This window comes from Phoca vitulina, unplaced genomic scaffold (genome assembly GCF_004348235.1).
Source record: "Phoca vitulina isolate PV1807 unplaced genomic scaffold, GSC_HSeal_1.0 scaffold50, whole genome shotgun sequence".
NCBI classification, from domain to species: domain Eukaryota; kingdom Metazoa; phylum Chordata; class Mammalia; order Carnivora; family Phocidae; genus Phoca; species Phoca vitulina.
Window position 1 is genome coordinate 11688923 of NW_022589753.1, and position 24904 is coordinate 11713826.

Genomic DNA, 24904 nt, shown 5'->3' on the forward strand with positions numbered 1-24904 from the left:
TCCTCTTCTTCCCCCTCCCCTCCTTCCCTCCTCCAAATAACCCCTCCCTCTCAGCACCCCCCTCCCCTTCCCAGCGTCCCCCCTCCCGTCCCACCTCGTCCACCCCTCCGCTCCAGCCTGCATTTTCCACCCCTTTCCTGGCCCCGGGAGGGGGCCGCGCCGCCGAGCTGGGGGAGGGGCTCCCTGAGGACGCCCCGCCCCCCTCGCCCCTCCACGGGACCCCGGCGCCGTCGGCGGGCCAGCCCCCGCCCCACAGCGGCCGGCCTGCGGGGAGGGAGGGCCGCCGGGCCGAGAGGCACCTGGGCGCCCCGGAGCCAGCCCGCCGCCGCAGCGTCGCCCGCGCGCCCCCGGCCATGTCCTGGGCCCTGCTGCTCGGGCTGCTGGGCGCGCTGCTGCTGCTGCTGCTGCTGAGCCGTCGGCGCACGCGGTGAGTGCCCCCGCCCGCACAAAGGGCCGCCTGCACGAAGGGCGCCCCGGAGCCCTTCGTCCCGAGCCGCGCCGGCCCCGCTCCCCCGGCGGCGCCCGTCGGGGCGAAGGGCTCCGGGGCCAATGCCGCAGCCCCACGTCGGGGAGGGCGCCCGGCCGGGCCGCCGCCGCGGGAGGCTCCAAGTGAGGACGAGACGCGGGAAGTGGGGCGACGGGGTGGGGAACCCGGCCGATGGCTCCCGGTGCACAGCGCTCGGCCGGCACCTGCGAAGGGCTTTCTGGGGAGAGAGCCCGGGGTCTCCGGGTGGGGAGTGGGTGCGTGGGCAGGTTCGGAGCGGCTGCGGGTGCGAGAAGCCGCCTCCTTCTCTTCAGCCTCTGCCTGGATCCAGCACCACTCGAGCCAGTCCCCAGCCTCTGTCGGCTCTTGGCGGCGGGGGGGGGAGGGGGGTGTAACCTCGCTCTTCGCCCCATTGCACAGATGCACGAGTTGAGGCTGGGGAAGGCAGAGGCCCTGAAGGATGCTCTCTTATCCGCCCTGGAACCACTTTCCATGGGATCCCCCTTCCTCGACGAGGGAGTTCGGTAGGCTCGGATTCAGAAAGGGGTCTCCCCTCCTCTGAGACCCCACAGCCTGGCAGGGCAGAACCGGGGCCAAACGTCTCAGCTTCCTCGTCCCAAAGGTTGTCCTGCTCTGCTATTTAGGAGATGTAAATCTCATATATCTCAAATCAGGGACATGGCAGTAGGTCTTTCTTTTTATAAAATATTTAAAATATTAATTTGAATCGCACATGGAATAGCCCAGTACGTTTGACTTAAATATTTGTGCTGTTATAGATAAGACTGAAACCCTTCCCTTTCCTTCCTGCAATTCCAAACTTCTTTTGTTGATCAAGGCTCCCTCATAGGGCTGCCTGAGAGCAAGCCTGGCGGGGAAATTTGCAGGTTTTTTTAAAAGTACGCTTTTTATTTTAGACTGGTTTTATATTTACCGAAAAGTTGCAGAGGTTGTACAAAGAGTTCCCAGATACCCCTCATCCAGTTTCTGCCATTGTTAACACTTTACACTATCGTGGTAGGTTCGTCAAAACTAAAAACCAACACTGGTCTGTTAAGATCAACCAAACTCCAGACTTAATTTGAACTTCATCAGTTTTTCTTTTTCTTTTTTTTTTTTTAAAGATTTTATTTATTTGACAGTGAGAGATACAGCGAGAGAGGGAACACAAGCAGGGGGAGTGGGAGAGGAAGAAGCAGGCTTCCCAAGGAGCAGGGAGCCCAACGCGGGGCTCAGTCCCAGGACCCCGGGATCATGACCTGAGCCGAAGGCAGACGCTTAACGACTGAGCCACCTAGGCGCCCCTGAACTTCATCAGTTTTTCTATCATGTCCTCCAGGATCCAATTCAGGGTACCACACTGCCTTTAGTTATCATACCTCCTCCATGAGGCTGTATATAATACAGGGCATGAAAGGAGAGTGTCTAAAAATTCCAGAACATTTCTGGGAACTTTTTATTTTTAAACAATATATGTTAAATTTCCAAACAATAAGCTCATGATATTTTTCTTCAACCTCTGGACACCTTTTCAGGTTAGATTTAAAATTATGTATTCATTCATTTGCCTGGAAAAAAAAATGAGAAAAAGAAAAAGGCCACACATAAGTTTTTCTATGAGAAATGAATTATTCTTCGGATGTGGTCAGGCTTTTTGGAAACTCAGTCTGGAAATGTTTTCAGACTGTGCATTTGCTTTTTTCACTCCAGATTTTAGTTTTGATATCCGTCCTTGTTGCTATATGGGGATCTGATTCATTCTTTTGATCATCTGTGTAGTATTCCGTAGTATGAATAAATGGAAGGTTCCGTTTTTTCCTTTTTATTCCTGTCCCAGTTGATGGACTCTTAGGTTGTCTCCAGCGGTTTTGCTGTTTGGGACAAAGTGCTATGGTCTTCCTATGAGACCCGCTGCTCCGTGCTTTACTCCGGGGTAGACTGGGCAGCCATGAACTACATGGATTCTGGGAGGCAGGGTCCCTGGATGCTCAGCATATGGATATTCTCAGCCTCTAGGAATAAGAACAACCTGAGCAACCTCTCTCTGCCTTAGTTTCCCATTCTTTAAAATGGGGATGATGATGGGAATAGGAGAGAGTGGAATTGCGGGGTTGGAAAAAAATGCCAGTGAAACATATGGCAAATTCTTGCCATAACCAGGAGAGCGAATTTATCTTTGAGGGCGGGTTGTTGATTTTTATACCTGGTGGCTTAGGAGGGTCAGCAAGTGGGTACTGGGGAGAAGTGTGGATATAGGGGTCACTGACAGCTCAGGGGCAGCTGGGTGGGCCCTGGGGAGATCCCACGGGGACCCCAATTTAGGTGCCAATCTCATTTCCTCCTCCCAACTCAGCAGGGGGCATTCTTGTTCCTTCCATTTTACCGAGGAGGAAACTGAGGCTCAGAGAGGCTAAGCAACTTGTCCAGGGTCTGCCTGGATTACAAATCTGGGCTGTAAGAATTTTTAATTCCCAGGAAAAACGAATTTCCTTGCTTCCCACACAGTTTATTTGTAATCTGAACACTCAAAAGTCTTAGAACCACATGATGTTAAGATAGTAAGATGTGGCTGTAACCAGAAAGTTCCTAAGGAAGGACAGATAATCAAGTGTTGGAAAAGAGGTGGAGGATGCTGATGCTGTGTACAAGTGAGCCAATCTGAGTCAAACAAGGAAGGCCCCGCACCTTCCCTTCTGCTCACTGACCCTCGAGGTACTGTTCATCACTCCATTTTACAGCTGAGACCTACAAGGGCTAGGTGACCTCCTCAGGGCCACACAGAAATTATATTCCGCATCTAGCCGGTTCCAAAATTCATGCTTTTCTCAGTAAAAAGCAAAAAGAAAAGAAAACTACTTGAGTCAATTGGCAGCTGTCTTTACCTCTAGCTTTTTTTAAGTTAAAATTTGTAATTATGAAAAATTTCAACTACGCAGAAAAATAAGAATAGTGTAAGAACCCCATGTATGGATCCCCTTTTGATTTGACAGTTAGCATTTTTACAAAAAATTACAGATGTTACAATATCTCTGCAGGAAATATTTCAGAATGCGTGTCAAAAACAACCACGGTTCTATTATTCTGCCTGAGAATATAGAATTCCTTTTTTTTAAAAAAAAGATTTTATTTATATATTTGACAGAGACCCAGCAAGAGAGGGAACACAAGCAGGGGGAGTGGGAGAGGGAGAAGCAGGCTTCCCGCTGAGCAGGGAGCCCGATGCGGGGCACGATCCCTGGGATCATGACCCGAGCCGAAGGCAGACGCTTAACGACTGAGCCACCCAGGCGCCCTAAAAATTCTTAATATCATCTAGTCTCCAGTCCAAATTTCTGCAGTTACAGCAAGGATTTTTAAACCCAGCTCCGTAACTGTGACTGTCTTCTGGGAGAGGTTGTGAGCCAAAATCAGGAGGCCTTGGGTTGGGAATTAGGAGTCTGATTTCTGTGCCCACTGGGGCTCATGACCTACATGTGGGTGTCAGAAACATTCTTCCTGCTTTCCTTTCGGGCCTTGGTTTCTCCATCTGTACCCTGAGATGGCTCATGGAGCTGGTCTCCTGTGATGTGGGCGGAGGACATCTCTCTTCCTCTTTTGGGCTTGTGTGTCTGCTACTCTAGGAGCATTTGGAAGAGGTCTCCGGGTGGGAGGCCCCTGTTCCAGGGCACCAGAGGCCACCGTGGATGAGGTGAAGGTTCCTGGTGGCCCAGGGGCTGATCTGGGCCCTTGAGGGATACAAAATTTCCAGGCACAATTAGATCTATCTCATTCCAACATGCACTGCCAGATGGTGGTCCACGGCCGGATTCAGCACAAATGAAGGGCCGCTGTGTGCCACACAGTGCAAGAGGAGAAAATTGGGGGCGGGGGGGTTCCACACATAAAACTCCACATTTCCAGCTTCTCGTGAAAGATGGGACAATGGAGCAGCACCTGCGGGGGACTCCGTAGAAGAGCCCTCTCTCAGCCTGGCCACAGTCCCCACCGCTCCTTGTTGCCTCCCTGATGTGCATCTGTTCTGCCTACTGTCCTTGCTCTGACTGTTCTTCATTATGTTGAGAATTCTCTGAACCTTTGGTGTTGGTTACAAAAACAGGAAAACAAAAACCAGAGCAAAATGGCCACATGCTTTCTCTACACAGTGGGAGGCGAGGGGCAGGGGGTGGGAAGCCAGAGAGTGTTAATGGCAGACAGCTTGTGGGTGAGCCCTGGGAAAGGATGGGTCTAGCACTTTAAATGGAAGCTCAGGTTGCTGAAACAAGCCCCCCTGTTGTCCCCCCATGAAATCCTCCCAGAGCCCAAGGCTCTGAATTGAGGTGAAACTACTGGATAGAGAGGCAGTCCACCAAGATAGCACAGCTAAATGATGCAGCCTCTGCCCTGGGCAATCCAGAGTCCCTTAACCCCCTCAGCAACTCTGGGGGGCAGGTGCTGCTCCTTGAGCACCAACTGTATACATGAATCATTCGTCTGACATGTATTTATTAAACACCTACTCGTGCCAGGCACTGTTGTAAGTGTCGGGGTCAACAACAGGTGCCTACATTCATGGAACTTCCGTCCCCTGTAGGTGTGCTATTTCAGGACACAAAGGGGGGGTGATACCCATCCTTAACTCCCTCCCCCAATTTGCAGCGCGTTGAGTGGGAGAGAGACGGGACAGGTGGTGAAGTTGGCGATGGAGTCTGTGAGTGAGGAGTGGGCAGTTTGGGGAGGAACCCATGTGATGGGAATTAAAACTCCGGGGGGGCGGGGATCAGAAAAGGTGTCCTGGAATCTGAAACAGGAAGGGCAGGCTGTGTGGGCAGGAGCTGGGGATGAGAGGGTCCAGCCCTCCCCGCCTCCTCCCCAGGGCCTGGCAGTACCTCAAAACAGTGAGAGTGTCAGCGGGTGAGGCTCGAGACCGCAGCCCCCAAAATAGAGCCTCCTTCATCCCCGCTGGCTGACGGCTGAGTCACCCTGGAATGTGGCCTGGGCCCGAGCTGGATCCAGGGCCCAGCCTCCAGGAGCCAGCGCGACCACATCAGGAGTCAGACGCCTGGGCTCCCAGCTTCCTGCCTTTGTCTGAGCCTCCTTGGGACTTTTCTGGGGAACGATGAAAGCTGCCAGAAATAACACCTGGCTCATTGGGGAGTTCTGGCAGCAACCTGGACAAAGAGTAAGGAAAGGAAGCTCTAGTCCTGCCCATACCGCCAAAGGTGTCTTAGGGGGGAAAAAGCCCCCTGTCCTGGAAGTGGGGGGGTCGGATGCTAGCGTCGCCTCCGCTTCCATTGTTGCTCCCCTGGATGATCACAGTGGTCTCTGTGTTGGGGCTTTTCAAAAGCATAACTACATCACTTCCCAGCTCCCACTTCCAACCCTCCAGGGGCTCCCCCTGGACCCCGTGTGGAAGCCTGACCCTGGCCACGGGTCATGTCCTGCCTCTCACCCCCACACTCTCCACTCCGGCTATGCTGGCTCCTGCTGTCTTGAAAGCCTCGAAGGCATGCTCCTGCCCCAGGGCCTTTGCACTTGCTGTTCCCACTGCCTGAAATCCTCTTCTCCCCCCTCTTCCTTTTTTTTTTTTAAGATTTTATTTATTTATTTGGCAGAGAGATAGACAGAAGAGCACAAGCAGAGGGAGTGGTAGAGGGAGAGGGAGAAGCAGGCTCTGCACTGAGCAGGGAACCCGATGCGGGACTCGATCCCAGGACCCTGAGATCATGACCTGAGCCGAAGGCAGACGCTTAACCATCTGAGCCACCCAGGCGCCCTCTCCCCCCTCTTCCATTGCACTCCCTTCTCATCCTGCTGGTCTTTGCTCACGTGGCGCCTCCGTGGGGAGGCCTTCATGGACTCCTTCTCTAAACCAGCCCCCCTCACTCTGTCCTGTCACCCTTCTTTTTTCTTTACTGACCTATAGTTTGCATACTCTAACATTCCCCCTTTTAAAGTATCCAGCTCAGTGGGTTTTAGAATAGTCACAGGTTTGTGCCACCATCACCACCGCCTCACTCCAGGATATTTTCTGTCATCCCCCAAAGAAATTCCATCCCCGTTAGCACTCACTCTGCATTCTCCCCTCCCCTCAGCCTCTGGCAACCACTAATCTACTTTCCATCTCTATGGAGGTGCCTTTTCTGGACATTCCATAGAAATAGATCACACAATATGTGACCTTCGGTGTCTGGCTCCTTTTACTTAACATGATGGTTCTGAGGTTATCCACACCATAGCGTGAATCATTACTTCATTCCTCTTTGTGGCTGAAGAACGGTCCATGCCTCGGGCATACCGTATTTGGTCTGTCCATTCGTCAGTCGATGGACACTTGGTTGGCTCCATCTTTTGGCCACTATGAATGATGCCACCATGAACAATAGTGTACAGGTTTGTACATGAGCTTATGTTTTCAGCTCTTTGGGCTGTATTGCTGGGTCGTAAAGTAACTCTGTTTAACCTTTCAAGGAACTGCCAGGCTAGTTTCCAAAACAGCTGCACCATTTTACTTTCCCACCAGAAATACAGGAGGATTTCTGTTTCTCCACATCCTTGCCAGTGGTTACTTTCCTGGTTTTTTTTTTTTTTAGATGATAACCATCTTGGTGTGAAGAGGTACCACCCTGTGGTTTTGATTTGCGTTTCCCCAGTGCCTCATGATGCTGAGCATCTTTTCGTATGCTTGCTGGCCATTCGTACCTCTTCTTTAGGGGACTGTCCATTCAAATCCTTTGTGCATTTTAAAATTGGGTTGTCTTTTTTTCTTTTTTTTTTAAGAGAGAGCGAGAGTGAGCAGGGGGAGGGGCAGAGGGAAAGGGAGAGAGAGAATCCCAAGCAGGCTCCACACCCAGCATGGAGCCTGAAGTGGGGTTCAATCTCATGACCCTGAGATCCATGACCCTGAGATCACGACGTGAGCCAAAATCAAGAGTGGGATGCTTAACTGACTGAGCCACCCAGGGGCCCCTGGGTTATTTGTCTTTTCACCATTGAGTTGTAGCTCCTTTATCTTCTTTATCACACTTCCCACTCCCTGAAATGATTTTGCCTTTTTTGGGGTTTTGTCTGCCTCCCCTTATGAGTATGGAAGCCCTGTGAAGTCAGGCACCTCGCCTCTCCTGTTCACTGCTGTTATCTCCAGCACACAGAGCAGTGCCTGCTTCCTAGGTAATATTCGGTGAGCGAGTGAGTGACTCCACAGTGCAGAGCTGGGGTGACTCACTCGCTCATTCAGCAGACTGGGAGCTCTCTGCAAACCTGTGGTTCTGATCATTCCAAGATGAAAACACTGGTCCTAGGCTGGGTTGAAGGACCTCCAAGGGGTCCACCATGAGCACCAGCCTTGCGCTTTTGTGAGGCCCATTTCGTGATGGTGAGGTAGCTCTCCCTAGCTAACAGCTCCTCCCCCAGAGGATTGTGGGGCAGGGGCAGCCAGGGCTCAGTGATGAGGCTAGTCCTTCCACTATCTTCTGCCTCTCCGCCGTGCTCTCCCAGTCTCATTCTTTCCCTGTGGGCATGACCCTGTCCAGGCTGGCTCAGGCAGAGAACTCTGTCCTTGTACTACTGAGTTCTAGAAAGCTCTCCCACCCACAAGGACTCCCTGACATGTACCAACACCAGCTTCTGCTCTTGGCCTCCTGTAATCCATCTTCTACTCAGCAGCCAAAAGGATCCTGTAAAAAAAAAACCCAAGTCAAATCATGTCCCTGTGCTACTCGAAACTCTCCCCTGGCTCCCACCTTACTCAGGGGAGAGGCTAACGTCCTCACAGCTGCCTCCAAGGCCCTGCATGGTCTGGCATCCATTACCCGTCTGGCCTCAGCTTCTGCTGTTTCTCCTTGCTCCCTCCAATCCAGCCACACTGGCCTCCTTACTGTTCTAGGAACACACCAGGCATGATGCCGCCTCAGGGCCTTTGCGCTGTTCCTTCTGCCTGGAAGGCTCTTCTTCCAGATATCTATGTGGCTCCTTCCCTCACCACCTTCAGGTCTTTCTCAAATATCTCGGGGAAGCCTGCTCTGTCCTCTCTACTTAAAAATTACACCCTATGCCCTACACTTTTTGTCTTCTTCCCTGCTTAATCAAATGGTGATGAGTACTGTGGCTTCTCTAGGCGACCTGGCGAGCCTCCCCTGGACCTGGGCAGTATCCCCTGGTTGGGCCATGCCTTGGAGTTTGGAAAAGATGCTGCCAGCTTCCTCACTAGGATGAAGAAGAAGCATGGTGATATCTTTACTGTAAGTGCGTCCTGTGCCTCTAGGGAGGGAAGGGGATGAGCAGCTGGGCCGGTCATACCTGGTGTTCACAGATTCCTTCTACATCCTTCTTTGAGTTATATACTAACCCACCCATCCAGTGGTCCAACCAACTTTCTGTCCATTTTTCCATCCAGCTGTACAGGCAGCACTTAATTAACATCCATCCCTTCATTATCCCTTCAGCATCTTCCCAACATCAAGTCATTCAATGTCGGTCCAGTTCTTGTATGTCCATCCAACCAACCTCTACCCATCCATTCAACTTCCATCTACCCAACATCCATCCATCCAACATTTATCCTTCTGCCTGTCTACTCAATATATAAGCAGCATCCTTCCATCCTAATATCCACTGAACACACATTCATACATTCCATTTCCATCAAACTTCTATCCACTCATCCATCATTCCATATATCTATCCAGCATCTGTCCATCCATCCTTTATCCATCATCCAACCCTTTGTCTACTCAAATTTATCCAGCATCCTTCCATTCATGTACCTATCATCTATCCAGTTTTTACCCATATATTCAATATCTTTTTTTTTAGATTAGCCTCCTTACCCAGTGTGGAGACCAGTGCGGGGCTTGAACTCATGACTGTGAGATCAAGACCTGAGCTGAGATCAAGAGTCGGGCAGTTAACTGACTGAACTCCCATATGTTCAATTTCTACCAACTTCCATTTATCTACCCATCTTTCCATTCTTCTGCCACTATGCACCTAACATCCAGTTACCTATCCATTCTGTATCCAATATCTGTCCACTCTATATGCATCTATTTATATCTCCATCCATCCATCCATCCCTTCAACATCCAAACAACCACCACATCCATCCGCCTTCCATGTGTCCTTTCAAGTTCCACCCATGCAACATTCATCCTTCAATCCTTTTACCCAGTACCCACTGAGCATCCTGCCATCATGTACCCAATATTCATCCATACTTTTAGTTTCCAACTAACCTTTAGCTACTCGTCCATTCATCTTTCCATCCAACATACATTCACTGATGATATCCTTCTGTTTACCCACCCATCTAACAGTCTGTTCAGTAGCATTTTTTTCTTGGATATTGGCCTGTATTTTAAAGATTTATTTATTTTAGAAGGTAGGGGTGGGATAGAGGGAGAGGGAGAGAGGGAATCAGCATGGAGCCCGATGTGGGGCTCGATCTCACGACCCTGAGATCATGCCCTAATGGCCTGTATTTTATAAGAGAGTTTGATTAATGTGACTCCCAGATCACACTTTGGGGCCAAGGCAGTGCGTGGTTAGGATTGTGTGACTCCCCCAACAGACATTTGAGGGAAAATGCCCTTTCCTTTGCTAATTGCAGGCTTACAGCTCTCCACTGCTGCTTCCTTCCTTCTTGGGCAGCAGGTTACATTCAGAGCTCAGGCTCCCTCAGAGGCAGGTATTGCTGCTACAGCTACTAGCATTAACCCAACAGTGTCCGTCTGTCTGTCCGCCCACCCGTGATGCACACAACGTGCACCTGCTGCCTTCTGTGGGCAGACTCTCTCCTGGATGCTGGAGAGAAGGCAGTGACCAAGATAATAATGGGAGGTGCTTAAGAGTGAGGTGGTTGAGAGCACAGCCTTCGGTGCAGAAAAGCGAACGCCTGTCCTCACTCTGCCGCGTCTCCGCTGCGTGATCTCGGACACATTACGTGCCTTCTCTAAGCCTCCGTTTGCGGCCATAAGTGGTCCCTCCCTCGTAGGGTCATCATGAGGGGTGGCTGAGAGAGCATTGTCTGTTAAGTGTCTGGCACAGGGTGGGCCCCCGACCCCCAAGCGCTGCTGTCGTTCGTAGCAGCTCTCCTCACCCCGTCCCTGCTGACTTCCCACAGGTGCTGGTGGGGGGCAGGTATGTCACCGTGCTCCTGGACCCGCACTCCTATGACGCGGTGGTGTGGGAGCCTCGCACCAAGCTGGACTTCCACGCCTATGCTGTCTTCCTCATGGAGAGGATTTTTGATGTGCAGCTCCCGCATTACAGCCCCGGTGATGAAAAGGCCAAGATGAAACCGTGAGTGGCTGGAGATGGTGCCTGAGGGTGGCCAGGGAGGGGCCAAAAGAATTGGGCTGAAGAAAGGTTCCTCTCAGCTTTATTCCTTTTAGGAGGCAGGTCTGATTTCAGTAGGAGGAGACCGGGGGCTTGGGTCAGCCAGACCTGGATTCAAATCCCAGCCCTACCACTTCCTAGCTGTGTGACTTTGGGCAAGTCCCTTGCCCTCTCTGAGCCTCTGTTTCCTCATCTGTAAAAGGAAAGGAAGTGGGTGCGGTGGTTAATATTTTTGAGTCCATATTCTGTGATCTCATTAGTTTTCCCAGTGATGCTAGAGGGTAAGCTACTCACAGCTCTGCTTTATGGCTGAGGATACTGGGACCCAGAGAAGAGCAGTGTCTTGCCCTAGGTCACACAGCAAGGAAGTGATGCAGGTCCTGAAACATAAGGAGGAATTATATCAACAAGAGGATATGTGAGCACGTTCATTCTGCAATCATGACGTCTGTAAATATCTGAGGACCTACTATACGCTAGTCACCGTCTAGATGCTGGGGGTGCGGAATGATGCCAGTCACTATTTGAAGACACCTACCATATGCCGGGGATTTGATAGAAATACTTTGCTATCTGTGCTGTTGCCTCAAGAAGTGTAGGTACTTTTATCCCTATTTTACAAGGATATTTTATTTTATCCCTAGTTGAGGAAACAGACTCAGGGAAGTGGAGTGACTTACCCACGGTCCACCATTAGTAGATGGCACCCCTGAGATTTGAACCCTGGTCTGCAAACTCCACAGCCTAGTCTCCTCCAGCTGATGTACTGAGGAAATAAGACTCTGGGTCTGCTCCTAGAGTTCATGCAGTCTGATGGTAATTCTTAGTGGTCCGTCTCCAGGAAGGGTAACCTCCTGGGGTTAGGAAAAGCATCGAGAAGACTGGGTTTTGCAGGGCTGCTAAAGCTGAGGAAAGGCCAGAATATGAGGTGAACATCAATGAGAGACAACGCCCAGTCTGACCTTGGCTTTGTGGGGTCACCTCTAGGAATATTTCTGAGCCCGAGTGTCCTGGGTCCTGGCATTCTAGGGGGACCATCAGGTCCCATTAGCAATAAGAATCCCCAGGTCACTGCATCCTGCCCCCCATACCCAGGGAGGACTCCACTTTCCTCCAGTGTCTGCCCTAAGAGTTCCTGGGAATTTCCCATCAGCCAGTATGTGGTCTTCTGGGCATGGCTCCCACATCTGTTAAGGGCTACTGTCTCCATCGAGGACTAGTGCTTGGAGTGGGGTCTGGGGAACCGCTGGATCAGGGTCAATCGCTACACCAGCTCCCATTTATTGAGCACTTACAATGTAAGTGCCAGGCCCTGCGATAAGCCCTTTTACTTACCCATTATCTCACGTGGGTCATGTCTGTTGTTTCCCCAACAACGTTTCAACTTGAACATCCAAAAGCTTATATTTCCTGGGAGTTCGTGGAACCCTTCTGGAGGCTTTCCCCTCTTGAGTTATCCTAGAACCGGGTGGTTTTCTCCCTCTACAGGGGTCCATCCTGTTTCCAAACAGCAGGTGGGGACAGAGAGCTGGGTCGGCAGGCTAGCACTGTTCTCGGTGCTGCCGCGAGGTGTTGCTGTTGGACGTTGGTTCCGCTGTGGCGCGGGGACACCGTGTGCTTGCTGCCGCGGGGCCTTTCCTGGTCTAGATCCCTGCACGTGTTCCAGGGTGGCCTTCACCTCAGATACAAGATCCCACCTTTGTGGGCTTCCAGTCACATGCTCAGTCATGGCTCAGCGTCGACTCTTGTATTGTGGAGGCTCAGTATGGAGGGACTTCCGCTTCAGCCGCACACACTGCCAGACTCCTAGGCACTCGCAGTGACACCAGGTCGCCAGCCCAGACGACCTCATTCCTCATGTCGCCTTCACTCAGGGTCACGCCTTAGCAGTCCTTGGTCGGGGGATGCTTTATCCAAACAGGTGTCCCTAACTTTGGGTCTCAAGGAGAAAGAGTTGGCTTGCTAGTTCTCTCTCTTCCAGAAGTGTGTGGGTTCCTTATCCGAGCTTGTGTGTCCCGAGGAGGGACAGACTGTCACGGTTGGGGGTTCAGACTCTGGGGTTGGGCGGACCAGGGTTTCAATCCCAGCTGCATTGCTTACTGGCTGTGTGACCTTGGGAAAGTCACGTTCTTCCCTGTCCCTGAGTTTCTCTGCCTCTAAAACGGGTGGCATGATAGTAACTGTGATCCCTAGAGTTGTCAAAAGATGAAATGAGATCATAGTGCTTGGCACAATAAAGAGCAACTGCCATTGTCACTGATGATGATAGTAATGATAATAATATTATCGAGTTTAGGCCAGTTGTCCGCAGGCCCCCATTGGCAACGGGGAACCAGAGCCCTGGGAGGTTTAGGGATGGCGGGCGCCTGTGCGCACGTGTTTCCCTTTGGAGGCTGTACCCTTACTTTGTTCCCCGCCCTAGGGCCCTCCACAGGGACCTCCAGGCACTCACGGACGCCATGTATACCAACCTCCGCACCGTCCTGCTGGGCGACACCATAGAAGAGGCCGATGGCTGGCGTGAGATGGGTCTCCTCGATTTCTCCTACAGCTGCCTGCTCAGGTGAGCCAGGGTGGCTCCCCCTCTCAGGAGTGGCGCCCAGCTCTCCAGACCTGGGTCAGCCACTAACAGTGGCCACAGGAACCACGAAGACTTTGTGGGTGGGGCAACAGTTTGGGACACGCAAAGCAGAGACTACAAGATGACCTGTTGTATCTGGGACCCAGGTGTTCGCCTGGCTCAGGCTGAGTTGTAAAGGAGGCCCGGGTCAGGGAGGCGGGCCTTGCCAGGTGTCCAGAGATGGGGTCGCAGAACGAGGTTTTAGAGACCGTCTTGTCCTGTGGCTTCCAAGCCTTGGACTTCACAGACCAGGAAAACACAATGTTTGGGAGACCAGCCCAGGACTTGAACTTTTTATCAGATCTTGTAAACTTAGATTACAAACCGCGCCACCCAGTGTCCCTTCCTTTGGCGACGGCAGACACGATTCCAAGCACCGGGCACACAGCAGGGGAAAGACAATGACCCGAAACTCACAGAGCTAGCACAAGTCGGAGAGACAGATCATAAACCAATAAATAAAGATGGATATGTCCGAGAGTGGCAAATATGGCAGCAGAGATCAGCAGATGGGGCAACAGTGCCTACAGGGCTCTTCTAACCAGACTGAAAAGGAGGGCTTCCCCGAGGGTCTGGCCTCAGACTTGGGGGCTGGCTACAAATGTCCCCCATGCCGAGACTGCAGACATAGGAGCCCGCAGGGGCAGAGTGGCGGAGGTAGGAGGACGCGTGGCCAGAGGACCAGTGCGGCTGAGCCCAGCGAGCCGAGCCGGTGGGGTTAAGATGGGGTCAGAGCACTTGGCTTTCGGAAACCGGGTCTCACAGAGCCTCAAGGCCGGGAAGGGCTTTGGAATTTATTCTAAGTAAGATGAGTGACACTGGGGGTTTGGGCAGGGGCGTGACAGGATTGGGCTTGGGGTTTAAAGCTCTCTTTGGCTGCGGACAGAGACTGACCTTGGCGGGGGGCTTGTTAGGAGGCTGTTAACGTAGCCCAGGTGAGAGAACAGGAGCCTGGACCCGGAGGTGACCGGGAGATGGCGACAAAGGGGTAGCTCTGGGGGCGGAGTTGGCAGGACCTGCGGAGGATTTGATGGGGCGGGGGCGGGCAGCGTGGGCACAGTGGGATGGGAAAGAGCGGGAAGGACAGCCGCGGATCTCTGGTGGTGCCGTCAACTGGCCAGCATTTCAGAAACCAAAGGCCATTTCAGCTGCTTCACAAAAGCTAGAGACAGAGTTTCAGAATAAAGGACAGGCATTCGCTGACACAGATGGGCACACAGGTACGTTTATGACACCTACATATGTGCGCTCATGTAGGCTTAATGTGCGTTAACACTTCTCACCCTCACAACAGCTCCACGAGGCTGGAACTTTACAAACCCCATTTGACAGATGAAGAAACTGAGGCCCGGAGAGCCTAAGGCATTTGCCCAGAGTCGCATCATTTGGGGTCATGGCGGGGCTGCCTGTAGAGCCTACACTTTTTTTTTTTTAATAAAGATTTTATTTACGGGGGCCTGGGTGGCTCAGTCCTTAAGCGTCTGTCTTCAGCTCAGGTCATGATCCCTGGGTCCTGGGATCGAGCCCCGCATCAGGCTCCCTGCTCCGCGGGAAGCCTGCTTCTCCCTCTCCCACTCTCCCTGCTTGTGTTCCCTCTCTCGCTGTGTCTCTCTGTCAAATAAATAAATAAATAAAATCTTTAAAAAAAAAGATTTATTGATCGATTTGAGAGACAGGGAGAGTGAGCAAGCGGGGGGAAGGTCAGAGGGAGAGAAAGAATCTCAAGCCAACTCCACGCTCAGCGTGGAGCCCGACATGAGGCTCGATCCCACGACCCCGAGATCATGACGAGCTGAAATCAAGAGTCAGTCACCCAGCCGACTGAGCCACCCAGGCGGCCCTGCAGAGCCTGCACTTTCAAGCACACCCTTGCTGTGTAAGCGGTCCACATTTTTCTCCTGTCACCCCGGAGTGGTGCAAACACCATCAGGGCTGTAATTCATCTGGGTGATGCTGGTCCACTCCACCCCGTCATTGTGGGATCAGGGAGACTGAGGTCCAGAGAGGAGCAGCTAAAACCACACAGCAAGTTCATAGCAGGGCATCTCCCATGTCCCCTGGCTCCTGTCACCCTATGTCCTGTGTGAGAAAAAGAAGTCAGGGAGGAGGCTGTGGCATTGGGGGGGAGTGGGGACGATGTGGTGGCAGCCGGGTCCGTTTACGCCCTTGGTAACAGCCATGTGTGTATGTGGGGGTGGGGAGGGTCACGTGTAAATGGATCCCTGTGTCTTCAGGATCTGAGGCCTGGGATGGAGCTTCTGTTTCCTGGCCTGGTGGACTTGGCCTTTTTAGTGCCGTCTGCAGCCCCTGAGATAGGAAGGGAGTGAGTGAGTTGGATGACAGGAGGTGCAGACTCGTGTGTCCCCAAACCATGAGATGCCACCACTTACACCTTCCAACCTGTCCTACGGCACTCCTGCCTCACTCACGGTCCCATCAAAGTTCTAACCCTGGCTACAGGATCCTGCCTCATCGGCCCCAGCCCAGCACACTCCTGCCCCAAGGCCTTTGCACTTTCTGTTCCCTTGCCTGAGAATGCTGTTCCCTGCATGTCTGCATGGGTCTTGCCTCACTTCATTCACCTGTCAAGTGATAACCTCCTCAGAAAGGCTCTCCTGACACCCTAGTTAATAGGATGGCCCCCTCCCTTTACCCAGCTCCATGCCAGCTTTATTTTTCTTCCTGGCTCCTAGCACCACCTACAGGTCATGTGTGTTTACGCACCATGATTTATTCTGTCTTCCGCCCTGTCCCGTGTCACTTTGATGTGCAGGTGCCACGGGAGGGACCCTCACTTCCACAGTGGGAAACATCATGGCCTTCTTGGGTTTTATATGGTTTATTTTTCATTGCTTATTTTTCATAGAAATATATATATACACACACACACACAGGGAAATGATTCTCTGCCTTAAGGAAAACACTGGTGCAAATGGGACCAGCGACCACAGGGCTGGCTGACCCAGCTCGTTCCTGGATAAGGGGGGCAGCTGTGATTCCCTGGCTGCCCAGGGTTACCAGGTGGGACTGCAGGTTCGGGGGGCGGGGGGGAGATTCCTTTTTCAAGATGAGATGAGGGGCATCCAGATTTTGTGTGGTTTTCCCAGTTCAGTTTGTTCATAGGAAAACTCTCTTCACCAAACCAAACATGTTGGTGGACTGAATTCAGTTTGTGAGTTGCACCTTTACAACTGGGGGCACTGGTATGGAGAACAGGGCCCCGGGGCCTCATGTGACTGGAGGGGCAGGGGGACAAGGACGATGCAGAGGCTCAGGTATGGCCCTGGGAGGGTCTGCTGTTTGGAGGGAAGAGTTGCTGCCTTATGCAGTGGGATGGGCAGGTCGTGAGCTCTCCATCTCTGTGGGGCATGGAAGCCAGGACAGATGAGGGAAAGGGATGCAGGGGAAAGGGGGCATAGTAGTAGTCTGGGTGACTGAGCTCGAAATCATGATGACCCTATAGTTTCTCCCAAGATCAGTGTTCTCAGGATCAAATTCTAATCAACCATCCACCCACCCTCCCTCTCTCCCGTCCCTCCATCCATCCATCCATCCACCCACCCATGCACCCACCCACCCATGCACCCATCTATCCACACACCCTCCAATCCCTCCGCCTATCCCTCCATCGAACATTGATTGAAGATCTGCTGGAGCCTGCACTGCACAGATGAGGGACAGAGTGGGACTAGACAGGCCTCTCTTGGCCCCCACCCTCCCTCATTCCAGCTTCCACCCTTTCCTTGGGAAAGTCCCTCTCCTGGGAGATCCAGGGACGAGGAGAAGCTGATGGGGGACAGGTCAGGGCTCCCGTGGCCTCTCTGCAGAGGTCCAGCCCCTCCCACCACATGGAAAAAGTGAAAACCTGTGGTTTTTCTCCCAGGACTGAGGCCAGTGGGGCTGGGCTTTTGGAGCAGTTACAAATGGCTGGTGGTGAAAACATTTTCTTTAAGAGCATTCCTGTGGGCAGTGTGTGTGCGTGTGCACAAGGGCTCATGCTTCCTCCTGTGTCTCATCCTTTGTCCATGCCCCGCCACGCCCTGTCCTTCCTGCTCAGACCCCCAGCACCCTTCAGGTCCAGCCCAAGCTTCTCCCCATGGCCACCCAGGCCCCTGCCCTGCCCTGTGTCCCTGGCCTTGCCAACCCCCTGGCTGTGCTCCGCCCTGTCCCCTCATATTCCAGCTCCAGTGCCTGGACCAGTGACACCTGGCAGCTCTCTGACCAGACCATGCTTGCCCCCTCGGCTCTGAGCCTTGGCCCAGGTTGTGCCCTTGGCCCGCACCTCTTCTCTCTCCCCTTCTCCCTGCTCACCTCAGACTCTGCCTCCTTCAGGGAGCCTGCCCTGACTCCCTCTCCAGGGGCAGTAGCCTCTTTTCCTGACTGGTGCCTCTGTCTTGCCCTGCTGTCCCCTCAGTCACTCTGTAACGGCCTCATCAGCCTCCTCGCTGCTCTTCAACCTTGCATCTCCTTCCTGGCTCAGGATGTTGCCCTGAACCCGCCCCCACCCCGTGCTCTTCGTACTCTGAGCCCCTCCCCGTATTCTGAGCATCGGCTGATAGGTCCCTTGTTCCCGTTCCTCTACCACCTGCTGTCTGTGTCCCGCATGAGAGGGGCCACTCCCTGAGGGCTTGAGGGCTTTGTTTTCTCCACTGCTGACTCCCTGGCCCAGAACAGTCCGGCATAAAGTAGGAAAAGCAGGTGCTCATTAGCTGCATGCATGAAGAAAAGCTTGTAGGCCACTGTGGGAGGGTTTCACCAGGTGTGTCCAAGGAGGACCCCCTGACCCACTGTTTGCCACCTGCAGAGCTGGCTACCTGACTCTGTACGGAGTCGAAGCTCTGCCACGTACCCAGGAGAGCCAGGCCCAGGACCGCGCCCACTCAGCCGATGTCTTCCACACCTTCCGCCAGCTCGACCTGCTGCTCCCCAAACTGGCACGTGGCTCCCTGTCAGTGGGTAAGCACTGTGGGGGGCCATGGTGGGTGGTGTGGCAGACAGAGGGACTCAGGGGGAGCCCACACACCAGCTGAAGGATCATAGACAACCTAGGAGGAAGGACAGTCTCTCACCCTGGGAAGCAGTGAGATCCCTGTCACTGGGCATATGCAAGAACACAGTGGTGTGGGGTAGGGCTCGAGCCAGAGCTGGGGTTCCTGGTAGATACAGCACATCTGCAGTAGGGCCTGGAGACCTCATTGTGGGGTTTATTTATTCTATTTTTAAAGGTTTTTAATACTTTTTTTTCCCTGAGGCATAATTTTCATAGAGGAGAGCACACAGGTCCTAAATGCACAGCTGAGAGGTAAATCTAAATGCTTCATGTCCTTTTCCACTCAATATCCACCCCACAGAGGGAGCCACCGTATGGGTTCCTTTCACCTCAGATTAGTTTTACCTTTTTTGAGCTTCCCATAAATAGAATCAGACAGTGTGTGCCCTTCTGTGTCTGGCTTCTGTCACTCAACTTCTTGTCTGTCAACTTTGGCCTCGTTGCCGTATGTGTCAGTAGTCTGTTTTCGTTGTAGCATAGCATTTTGTTAGAGTGAGGTACCATGATTTGTTTGTCCATCCCCTGGTTGATGGATGTCTGGGTCTTTCCCAGTTCGGGGCTGTTGTGAATTAGGCTGTCCTTGTCCGTGTCCTTTGTGGCACACGTGCCTTCATTTCTCTTAGTTATGAGCCCTCCACTCTTAGGACATTGATCTTGCACATTGAAGGAATTGTTCCGCCACTTAGCATGTTCTCATGGAACCCCACATCTCGAGTATTTCCACTTGGGTTTGTGAAAATCCACCCCATTTATTTTTGTGGCTCCAGAGGGGACTCAGTATTGGTAAAGAGGTTCTGGCAGGATTCAGTACATGGGGCCATGGGAACCACTGGGCTGCGCTGTCTTCTGGCCACTGTGTCTCCAGCTACCTAGTGAGAAGAATCCCCTGGGGCCCTTGTTAATGATACAAGTCCCCAGGCTCCATCCCGGTCCAGCTGAATCCAAGTCTCCAGGGAGGCCAGGAAACTGCATGTATGACAAGTGCTACAGGAAGGTTGAGAAATAATGTGCGTCTTGGACTCAGACACTTGTGGCAAAACCTGGATTCAGATCCCTACTGGCGGGCTTCCGCACTGATGACTTTAGGCAAGTTACTTAACTTCTTTTTGCCCCAGGTCCTTTCTCTGGGGGGCAGTTGAAGGGAGTGATTGAGACAGACTCTCAGCTCAGATGGCTCGAGATGGTTTACTGGATCCTATATATTGTCCCTGTGCCTCAACAATCTCATCTGTAAAATGGGGAGAACAATAGGGTCTTCCTACAGGGTGACTGTTAGGAATGGCTGAGGTAATAAGAAAAAACACTTTTGTGTTGAGCACTTTCTATGAGCCAGATACCAGGTTAAGCGTGATCTCATTCAGTGCTCTCAACAGCTCATGACCCCATTTCCTTTATGTAATTTTTAAAAACCAAACTTTAACACATTAGATTGTTTAAATTAAGAAAGAAACATTCTCGGGGCACCTGGGTGACTCAGTTAAGCGTCTGACTTCAGCTCAGGTCCTGGGATGGAGCCCCGTGTTGGGTTCAGTGGGGAGTCTGCTTGTGCCTCTCCCCCTACCCCGCTCATGCTCTCTCTGTCTCTCTCAAATAAATAAAATCTTTAAAAAAAAAAAAAAAAGAAAGAAACATTCTTGTGGCTAACAATTCAAAGACGTAGACAGTAAGAATAATAATACTTTCCCAAGCCCAGCTTCCTGTGGAAACCAATGTTAACAGGCTGGTATAGATCCCTTCACACTGTTTTATAGGAATAGTGTATTTTACAGATAGAGACAAATATACATATCTAGAGTGTCACTGTGTATTTTAGAAAGGGATTATATCTATTGTCTGCAATTCGATTTTTTTTTTAACCTACCACTATAGCTGTGTATTCTTCCCTGTCAATACAAACATCTTCTAGTGGTGTCAGCCAATGCAATTAGATAAGAGAAATCAACTACTGGTTATAAGAAGGGGTAAAGAAGAGGTAAAACTCTCCCTGTTTGCAGAAGATCTGACGCTATGCTGGGAAAACCCCAGGAAATCCATGGTAAAACTAACTCAAACAAAAAAGACTCTAACAAAGTAGAAGGATATAAAATCAATGTGCAGAAGAATTGAGACATCTTTGCAGCTCTTGCTTGCCAGTATTTAGGCAGCCATCCCCCTCCAGTGGATATTTATAATTGTTTCCTTGTTTGTGTGTGTGTGTGTGTGTGTGTGTGTGTGTGTGTGTGTGTGGTTAGTATAGTGTTTCATTGTACTTGTATCTTCTCTACCATCTGGTGATTTTATTCCTCTCTGACAGTTTCCTGGAAGTGGGTTTGCCACGTCGAAGGGCATACACATTAAAATTCTTGTTCCCTGCTGCACATCGTTTCCAAAACCATGGAGCAATTCATAGGCCTGCCCGAAGGGAGGGAGTCTGCTCATTCCCCACCAGATGTTATCAGTCTTTCTATTTGTTTGCCAATCTGATGGGCGGAGGCGGGTAACTTTTTGTTTTAACTTGCATTTCCCCACAACCTTGTCAACAAGCAGTTATCAGCCTTTAAAGCCTCCCCAATCTGATGGGCAAAAAAAGGGCATCTGGCTTTATGGGCATTTCCCTGACCACTGTGATGAAACAGCTTTTCGTGTTTCACCAGCCCTTTGCTTTTCCTCTCTGTGAGTTGCCTCTTCGCATCCTTTTAGAAACAACTCCTTGTATCATTGAATCCTGCCATCAAGGCTAACAGGTTGGCATTATTATACCCATTTTGCAAGTAGGGAAACTGAGGCTCAGAGAGGTGAAGTCATTTGTCAGGGACACTCAGCTGGGAGGTCGCAGAGCCAGCAAAATGAAAACTTGGTCTGATTGCAAAATCCTGTGTGTAAAGCACCTGACAAGGCACCTGACACATCCCAGCACCAGTTGCTTCTCCAGGAAAGAGTGGTTTCTCCATTGCTCTTTCCTCCATACGGAGGCTACCAGGGACCCTGGGTCATTCAGGGAGCAACTCTGGGCCCTGGATAGGAAGGCTGCATTTTCCAGTGCGGGCAGCAGGTGGCAATGTCGGGGAAGGTTTCTCATCTTTGGGGTCGAGGCTGGTGGACAAAGCTCCCCAGACCTGGTTGGGCTTGTGAAGAGTGCGGCCTCTTTGGAAGCGTGGTTTGGCAGAACCTATCAAAGCAGAAAGGCTCATTCCTTTGATCCTGAACTTCCACTACTAGGAATTATCCTAGCTCATGTCTAGAGGTGCACAAAGACATTCATTGCCCCGTTGCTTATAATAGCAAATGCAGCAAACAGCCTAAATGTTCCCCAGCAGGGACTGATGAAGTAAATTATGCATTCACATAGAGGAAAACCGTGCAACTTAAAGCAGAACGGGATATACTGTTATAGGATGAAATCTATTATGAAAAACGTGTAGAAGAGTCGGTATATTGTGAGGTTTTTTATTTTAATTTTTTTCCCATTTTACTGAGCTATGATTGACACATGACCCCGTACAAGTTTGAGGCGTACAGCATAATGACTTATATATATTGTGAAATGAGCACCAAAATAAGTTTTGTTCACATCCCTGTTTTGTAAGAATGTGGGAACATGTATAGATTTTTACTTCTCAGGAGGCTGAGATGAGATGAAGATGCCCATTTGAACTCTTAGAGCAGCTTGCTTTCTTTTTCTTCTTATTATTTTTTTTAACCAGGTGCATGCATTATTCCCCCCTGCACTGTTAAAAATACAAACATATTTTAAAAGAAAATTGACCATTTGGGGGACCCTTAGATCACTGAGTCTGGTGCTTCTCATGCAGGAGGGAATTGGGGGCAGTTAACTAGAGCCCCAAGTTAAATATGCTGGAATGTTCATTTTACTGGATTATTTGGGAGGGGCCTCTTTTCTTTGAATATTTTTTTGGGGGAAAGGCACTCTTATTTTAAAGGCACAGAGTCTAATGCAAAAATCTAATACATCTCAAAGGGAAAATATAAGACTTTAAAGATATGTCCCTCTCTGGACTGTGCCCCCCGGTTCCTAGGGAACAGATGGGCTTCCGAGGAAAAACCTGAGAGCTACTGTAGTCTGAGCCCCTCGTTTTATAGATGGGGAGACTGAGGCCCAGAGGTAGACAGGGCCCCAGCCAAGGCCACACAGCATGGGAGGTCTGGGATTTGAAACTAGTGCCTAGCAGTTCTAAATCACAGCACTCATGATCCCATGAGCTAGGTTGCCTCCATTTTACAGATGGGGAAACTGAGGCTCGGAGATCCAAATTATTTGCACAAGATCATCTTTCTTTCTTTCTTTCCTTCTTTTTTTTAAGATTTTATTTATTTATTTGACAGAGACAGAGACAGCGAGAGCAGGAACACAAGCAGGAGGAGTGGGAGAGGGAGAAGCAGGCTTCCCGCTGAGCAGGGAGCCCGATGCAGGGCTCGATCCCAGGACTCTGGGATCATGACCTGAGCTGAAGGCAGCCGCTTAACGACTGAGCCACCCAGGCGCCCCCAAGATCATCTTTCTAAGAAGGAACAGAGCTAGGATTTCTACCTGGGTCTCCCTGGCTGTGAACTCTCTGTTCTTTATTTCACAAATTATTTCCTAATTATAGAAAGAGTACGTGAATATATTCTCCAGGGACTAACAATTTGCTAACATTCAGTAGCTTTATTTAATAATATAGCTACTGTTTACTAGGCCTCTCTATGCCTGGCATTGCTCTTTCTGCTTTATAGGTTAACACATTCAATTCCTGCCTAACCCTTTGCATGGGAATTCGTTATCCCAGTTTACAAGTGTGAAAACTGAGGAGTTGAGAGGTGGGGTGGATTTTTGTTGTTGTTGAATCGTTGGAGTTCTTTATATATTTTGGATACTAGACCCTTATCAGATGCATGATTTGCAAATATTTTCCCTCATTCCGCTGGTTGTCTTTTCATACTGCATTGCTTTTTTAAAGTCATCCTGAAAAGTTGTGTTGACAGCGATATTCAAGGTTTATAGCTCTGCTGTCAGACCTCAAAGAATGCCAGTCATTTCCAAATCCGTGTTCAATTTCTCTGTTTCCTTTAGCTATTTCATCAGGTAATTCTTTTTTTTTTATTTAAATTTTTTTATTGTTATGTTAATCCCCATACATTACATCATTAGTTTTAGATATAGTGTTCCATGATTCATTGTTTGTGTCATCAGGTAATTCTTATAAGCATCCAGAATGAGCATCGACCGGGGGCACTTCAACAATTCCTATACCCTCCAGTCACCTGCTGAAACTTTCCGCTTGCCCAGGTTCCACCCCCCGAGATTCTGGCAAGATTGTTCTGTGGTGGGACCTGGGCATCCAGAGATTTCAAAGCTCCTGGGTGATTCTCCAGTGCCCCCAAAATTAAGAAACACAGGAAGATAATGTAGTTGATGAAGAGTTGGGCCCATTGCTTTAAATTGGGAAGGATATCACCTCAAAGGGTCTAGAGGTTGAAGAAGAGCATACAGAGCATATCATTTGAAAATGTAACTAAGATGCTTAAAATATATGTGTATTTTAATATAAGCCTAGCCTACATTTCCACCCTTTCAAATGCCCTGTAAGATGCAGCCCAGTTTAGGACCATTGGATGGATGGGTCTTCCTGAAACACTGCTTTGTGGTTCCAAACAGGCAATAAGAAAGTTTCTAGTGCTTGGGAACCTTGTAACAATCCAAAGCAACATCCGCTTTTCCAAGGGGTGATTTCGGAAGAACCAAATCTTTTATTTGCACATACGTTTGTAAATACAGCACCGTCTTGTAGCGTTAACACACCGTATAAATAATAAGCACCTGGCTTCACACCCTCAACGGTCTGCCCTTGTGGGCCCATCTGGATCTGTACCCGGTTTCCACCGCAGCGCGGTGCTCCAGAGCGTGACCTGCCGGTGTTTATTTCATGGTGATATCAGCTGGCAATCCGAGGGCCACAGCTGACCTTCAGAGATGCTTTTGCGGCCTGCACAGTGATGCACAGTTCTTGCTCAGATGCTAACCTTAAAAAACAGGGGGAGAGTCCATATGGACATCTGGATTTTCATCGTCTTCTGAAAACTCAGGCTCCCGGCCGTGCTGGGCCAAGTGTGTCTGTCAGGCCCGTGGGGCTGAGAAGAGGCCACCCCACCCCTCCTGTTCCCCATGGCCCCTTCCTGGCCCTCCTCCCTCATGTACCTTCCCTGCCTTCCCCGGAGGTAGTTGAGTATGAGACCCCAGGCCCATCTGTCCCCACTTGATGGCAGTTAAGTTATTTCCCAGTGTCTCCTGAATGCCGCTGTGCTGAGTCTGCTTGTAGATGTCCCCCAGGGCGCGCGGGCTGGCGTTGCTTTGGGATCAGACCCTGGGAAGGGAGAATGCCGCTCTGTGTTTCGTGTTCCTTCCCCTGCTGCGTAAGAAGCACCATTCACTTAAGGCGTACTGACGGGGCACCAACGGTGG

The 24904-nt window shown here is 50.8% G+C and overlaps 1 protein-coding gene across 1 annotated transcript in view; it reads left to right on the plus strand.

The window, feature by feature from the left end:
• The first annotated feature begins 292 nt into the window (after positions 1 to 292).
• The window catches only part of PTGIS (prostaglandin I2 synthase), a 37989-nt gene continuing 13377 nt past the window's right edge, over positions 293 to 24904 (plus strand). Inside the window, exons 1-5 of the mRNA XM_032387742.1 lie at positions 293 to 427; positions 8577 to 8700; positions 10581 to 10759; positions 13218 to 13358; positions 18220 to 18371. Coding sequence (XP_032243633.1) covers positions 354 to 427; positions 8577 to 8700; positions 10581 to 10759; positions 13218 to 13358; positions 18220 to 18371 — 670 coding nt within the window. The 5' untranslated portion in view covers positions 293 to 353. The remainder of the gene's footprint in view (positions 428 to 8576; positions 8701 to 10580; positions 10760 to 13217; positions 13359 to 18219; positions 18372 to 24904) is intronic.